The sequence below is a fragment of the Mus pahari genome, chromosome 10 (assembly GCF_900095145.1).
Source record: "Mus pahari chromosome 10, PAHARI_EIJ_v1.1, whole genome shotgun sequence".
NCBI lineage: Eukaryota > Metazoa > Chordata > Mammalia > Rodentia > Muridae > Mus > Mus pahari.
In genome coordinates this window covers 59,210,287-59,216,346 of record NC_034599.1, presented here as the reverse complement: position 1 = coordinate 59,216,346, position 6,060 = coordinate 59,210,287, and the positions used below count along the sequence as shown (strand labels likewise).

General features: G+C 40.1%; 1 protein-coding gene across 6 annotated transcripts in view; it reads right to left on the bottom strand.

Annotated features, from left to right (window-relative positions):
* The window catches only part of Tipin (TIMELESS interacting protein), a 35,488-nt gene that overhangs the window by 12,445 nt on the left and 16,983 nt on the right, over positions 1-6,060 (bottom strand). For 4 of the 6 annotated variants that reach the window (XM_021207355.2, XM_021207353.1, XM_029543309.1 and 1 more), the window contains exons 7-8: positions 5,391-5,597; positions 1,325-1,814 (exon numbers count right to left, since the gene is read on the bottom strand). In XM_021207355.2, coding sequence (XP_021063014.1) covers positions 1,651-1,814; positions 5,391-5,597 — 371 coding nt within the window. In that variant the 3' untranslated portion in view covers positions 1,325-1,650. Of the gene's footprint in view, positions 1-1,324; positions 1,815-5,390; positions 5,598-6,060 lie in introns of those variants that run through there. The other 2 variants (XM_029543311.1, XM_029543312.1) reach the window with 2 other exon arrangements.

The following is a 6,060-nucleotide window of genomic DNA, read 5'->3' as shown; positions in this document are numbered from 1 at the left end:
AACCATCTGTAACGAGATCTGACTCCCTCTTCTGGAGTGTCTGAAGACAGCTACAGTGTACTTACATATAATAAATAAATAAAGCTTAAAAAAAAAAAAAAAGTAAGACTTTTCCCAAAGCCACACCAATCCATAGTCTGTGCCCAACTTTCTGGCTTTTCAAACCATCTTTGCAACTCCCAATTTACCGGATATCAGTCCAAGATGTCACCTATCCTGTCACTATAGCACCATCAACATCCTTTCTCTAAGGAACATACGAGACCGTCTTTTAATCCTTGTCACTAAAAGTTTTCAGTCTTTTCCCCCCAACTCATGAGAATATGCGGCCATGAAACATCATAAAATGTCTCACCATGGTGCTTTCTCAGCTCTAGTTAGCACCTCCACCAAGCTCAGAAAGCAAGCAAACCTCCAGTCAGGTTGTCTCTTCATCTGGCCTCATCACCTCTAGCCTCCTAGCCATCATTCTCAAATCTTTATTTCTTAATTGTTTCTGGCATATACATGTTTCCCAATGCTCAGAATCCCCTCGACTAATTGACAAGAGTATCATACGACCCTTGTACACTGTCCTTCGCAATTCTATCCAAGTTTCTCACCAAGTCACCAACATGGAGGAACATTGTTTTCTGGAAGCACTGGGACATACTCATACCCATGGTCTTATACACCCTACGAAAGCCCTCTAGCACATCCTCAACCTATGAACGTACCCTGAACTTTTCTACCATCATTAATGGGGAGGCAGTATCAACTTTTTTATTTTTTAAAGATTTATTTTATGTATATGAGTACACTGTAGCTGTGAGCCTTCATGTGGTTGTTGGGACTTCAGTTAACTCTGGTCAATTCTGCTCACTCCAACCCAAAGATTGATTTATTATTGTAAATAAGTACGCTGTAGCTGTCTTCAGGCATACCAGAAAAAGTGTCAGATCTCATTACAGATGGTTGTGAGTCACCATGTGGAACTTAAGACCTTTGGAAGAACCTTTTATGATATTTTAAACATTAAAGTAACTCTTGCAGCAAAAGTGTTGTGGCACACACCTTTAACCCCAACACAAAGCAGCCTTCAAACCAGCTGAGATCACAGTGACACACTGTTCCAATAATGATTTGAAAGTAAAGACCAGATGATGTACACAGCTGTCATCCTAGCATTTGAAGGCAGAAAAAGCAGGACATTGACCTCTAATTTCAGACCAGCCAGGATACTGTAATGAGTGAGTCTTAAAAAAATAGTCAAAATTCTTAACCACTTCAGCAAAAAGTTTAAATTGTATAACTAAATCATGGTGAGAAACTCAAATCCTGAGAGTTGCTTACAAAATAATTTATTTCTTTATAAAAACTGACCTAATAGTCAGTGCATATTTACATTTTAAATCACTACCCAATTTAGCGAGAAATAATTCAATGCAAACTACAAAATAGCTTATAAAAGCAGACTTATACAGGACACCAAAAATAATAAAAAGACTTACTAAAATAAGTAGGGAACAATTTAAATAATCACTGTATTTTAAGCAGGAATCCACATAAGTCTTAAGACATAAGGATCTATACAAAGTAGAAAACACTACAAATAACACCAAGCTTGCAGGATTCTGTTGTAGAGGCTTGGCTACTTACAGCATTTCTGGATTACTCTAAGTTAGTATGGTCCAGCTGTGTTTCCTCTGCTTTGAACTGTTCCTCTTCCTGGGTACTGGCGAAAGGAGCATCATGTGGGCCATCAGCAGTGTCTATGTTTAATCCATTTGACTCTTCTTGATCCTCACTAGTACTGCTCTCTTCAACTGTCACATCTGAGAGAAAAATCATTATTACTCATTACAAGCAACTGATCCAATCTTGATAAATACAGATCTTTCCCAAAGCTACTTGATAGAAATCAAATGGATAATCACCTAATTATGATAACTAAGTCTAAATATAAACCACTTTTTAACACATGCATAAAAAGCACACTTAAAATGCCAAGGGTCCTGGAGAAGGTATAGCTCAGTTGTAGAATCAATTCAGATCAGTAAGCATGAGGTCCTGGATTTATTTTGTTGTTTTTTGTTTTGTTGTTTTGGTTTGGTTTGGTTTTTTGAGACAGGGTTTCTCTGTCTAGCCCTGGTTGTCCTGGAACTCACTTTGTAGACCAGGCTGGCCTAGAACTCAGAAATCCACATGCCTCTGCCTCCTGAGTGCTGAGATTAAAGGTGCGCGTCACCACGCCCGGCAAGGTCCTGGATTTAATCCTGACACTCTCACATACAAAAGTTAAGTGTCCTAAAATGATATTACATTCAAACTCTTCATTCTTTTTTTTTTTTTTTTTTGGTTTTTTGAGACAGGGTTTTTCTCTGTATAGCCCTAGCTATCCTGGAACTCACTTTGTAGACCAGGCTGGCCTCGAACTCAGAAATCCGCCTGCCTCTGCCTCCCAAGTGCTGGGATTAAAGGCCACCCACATCCGGCAGCCATATGATTTTTTTTTAATTGGTTATTTTATTTATTTACATTTCAAATGTTATCCTTTCCCAGTTTCCCCTCCACAAACCCCTTCTCCCATTCCCCTCCCCCTGCTTCTATGACAGTGCTTACCCACCCACTCACTCCCACCTCACCATTCTGGCATTCCCCTACAGTGGGACAGAGCCTTCACAGGACTATGGGCCTCTCCTCCCACTGATGCCAGATAAGGCCAACCTCTGCTACACATGCAGCTGGAGCCATGCAAACCCCTTCAGCTCCTGTGTAGGTATATGCACATGAGCTCCTTGAGGTCAGAACTCGCTCTGTAGACCAGTCTGGCCTCAAACTCAAGAGTTCCACCTATCTCTACCTCCCAAGTATTGGGATTAATAAAGGCATGCACCACCACTGCCCGGCTGGATGAGACATAACATGTTATTTACTTACTATAGTTCTTTCTGTTTAGGTATTTATTATTATTTTATGTTCTGTTGTTGTATTTCAAGACAAGGTTTCTCCATGTAATAGCCCTGTCTGTCCTGGAACTCACTTTGTAGACCAGGATGGCCTCAAATTCACCAAAGCTTCACCTGCCCCTGCCTCCCGAGTGCTGAGATTAAAGGCTTCCCACACCAGTGCCCAGCTGGATGAGACATTTAACAACATAGTATTTACTTACTATAGTTCTTTTTTTAGGGTTTTATTTTTATTTATCTGTATGCACACGTGTGCAGGTGCCCAAGGAGGCCAGAAAGGGCATAGGATCTCCTAAAACTGCAGTTATAAACTATTGTGAACCACACAATGTAGGTGCAAAGAACAAAACTCAGGTCCTCTGCAGGATCATTAAGTGGATTTATTCAGGCAAAACATTTGTGTATGCATAATAAATAAATAAATAAATAAATAAATAAATAAATCTAGGAAAGAAATTAAATACAGTTTTGGGGCTAGAGAAATGGCTGAAGTGTTATTAAGATGTTCTGTTCTTGCAGAAAACCCAAGATCAGTTCCCAGCACCCACATTGGACAGCTTACAACAGCCTATAACTCCAGGCACCTAAACTCACACATATAATTAAATATATATTAGACACATAATTAAAAATATAAGGGCTGGTGAGATGGCTCAGTGGGTAAGAGCACCCGACTTCTCTTCCGAAGGTCCAGAGTTCAAATCCCAGCAACCACATGGTGGCTCATAACCATCTGTAACAAAATCTGACGCCCTCTTCTGGAGTGTGTGAAGACAGCTACAGTGTACTTACACATAAATAAATCTTTAAAAATAAATAAACAAAACATAGTATCTCTGTTCTGAACCCAGTTTGTTCAAAAAAACAAGCAAGCAAGCAAGCAAGCAAAAAAACTCAGCAAATTTGTGCTGGGATACCATCCAGAGTAGAACAAAGGCATTAATATGTATAAGGACTTGAGTCCAACTTTAGATACCAAAAATAATGAAATAAAGACAGGAAGTTTAAGGCAATTTTTAAAGAGGGAAAGAAATGTTATAGACAAGGAAACTATAAAAAGTACAACTCACAAAAATGGGACAGTGTAATAAAAAGCACTTTAGTAGCTGAGTGCACAGCACACCTGTAACCCCATCACCTTAGGAGGCTGAGGCAGAAGATCATTAAATGGATAAGTGGAAAGCTAACTGTGTAACTTAGGAAGACCTAAACTCAAAATAAAAATGGAAGGAAGGGCTGAGGATACAGCTCAGTGAAAGAGTGCTTACTCAGCTTGTCGAACCTGTTTCAATCTCCAATGTCTGCCATCCCTAAAAAAGCATTTTAGTAACACATTTACATCACAGAAATTGACTGCTAATCCTCAGTGAGTACAGAGACATTGTATCTACTATTGTCCCAAGCTGGTGCAGTGGTACAAGCCTATAGTCTGAGCTCTCAGGAGGCTGAAAAATGATAAAGGCAAGTTCAAGGCCTATCTAGGTTATAGAATTAGTTTAAGGCTAGCCTGGGCAACCTATTGAGAACCTGTGTAGCTCAATGATATAGTGCCTGCCTAGTATGTGCAAAGTGCTGGGTTCAATCCCTAGAACTAAAATGTATTGATTCCACAGTAATAATTTTCCTAAGTATGATCCGAAAAATACATGTAAAGTACTTGTCTTAGTCAGGGTTTCTATTCCTGCACAAACATCATGACCAAGAAGCAAGTGGGGAGGAAAGGGTTTATTCGGCTTACACTTCCACATTGTTCATCACCAAGGAAGTCAGGATTGGAACTCAAACAGGGCAGGAAGCAGGAACTGATGCAGAGGCCATGGAGGGATGTTCTTTACTGGCTTGCCTTCCCCTGGCTTGCTCAGCCTGCTCTCTTATAGAACCAAAACTACCAGCCCAGAGATGGCACCACCCACAAGGGGACCTCCCCACTTGATCACTAATTGAGAAAATGCCTTACAGCTGGATCTTGTGGAGGCATTTCCCCAACTGAAGCTCCTTTTCTCTGTGATAACTCCAGCCTATGTCAAGTTGACACAAAACTAGCCAGTACAGTACTTTAAGAAGTCAAACACGCCGGGCGTGGTGGCGCACACCTTTAATCCCAGCACTCGGGAGGCGGAGGCAGGCAGGCGGATTTCTGAGTTTCAGGACAGCCAGGGCTACACAGAGAAACCCTGTCTCGAAAAACAAAAAAACAAAAAAAAACCAAAAAAAAAAAAAGGTCAAATACATTGTTAATATATTCACACTGTCCAGAAAATCTTAAACATTCTTTAAGGATTCCAAATAGCAAACATACATATACTGACACTCTAAAATACATAAACTGACATCACTTTTCTATTCCTAGAGGTATTATTTCAAGAGATAGTAAAGAAGTTAAAATTTCTAACATGCCCTTGATATTATATAGTAGCTCATAAAAAACAGCATAAAATTTACCATTTTCTAGGGACTGGCTATTACTCAGTAGCTTTGCCTGCCTTCTTTCCAAGGCCAGCTGTTTATTTCTCTCAATTCTCTGCTGTTGCTCTTCTGTTAGGCTTCTAGTTGGTTCAGAAGCAAACTTCTTGCTGTCAGATGAACTTATCAAAAAGGGATCAAATCCAGTAGCAGTTACATCTAGACTATTAGCTTCTTCAACTTCATCTGTGGGAGAAAATAAAGTTAATACAACTGTAGTATTAGATGAGTTAGAGAAAGAACTTATACAGCATTCAACTGACAAAGTTTTTTTTTTTTTTTTAAGATTTATTATTATACATAGAACATTGTAGTTGTCTTCAGACGCACCAAAAGAAATATTTACAAATTACTCTTAGAGTAAGCTGCATGTTACATCTAGTGGACATGGAAAAGGGGTCTGGGAAGATAGCTCGGTTGGTATAGCAAACACAAAGCCCTGGGTTTGATCTCCAGTACTGCATAAACAGTATGGGGAAAAACTCCTGTAATCCCAGAATTTGAAAGATAGAGGCGGCCGGGCGTGGTGGCGCACGCCTTTAATCCCAGCACTCGGGAGGCAGAGGCAGGAGGATTTCTGAGTTCGAGGCCAGCCTGGTCTACAAAGTGAGTTCCAGGACAGCCAGGGTTACACAGAGAAACCCTGTCT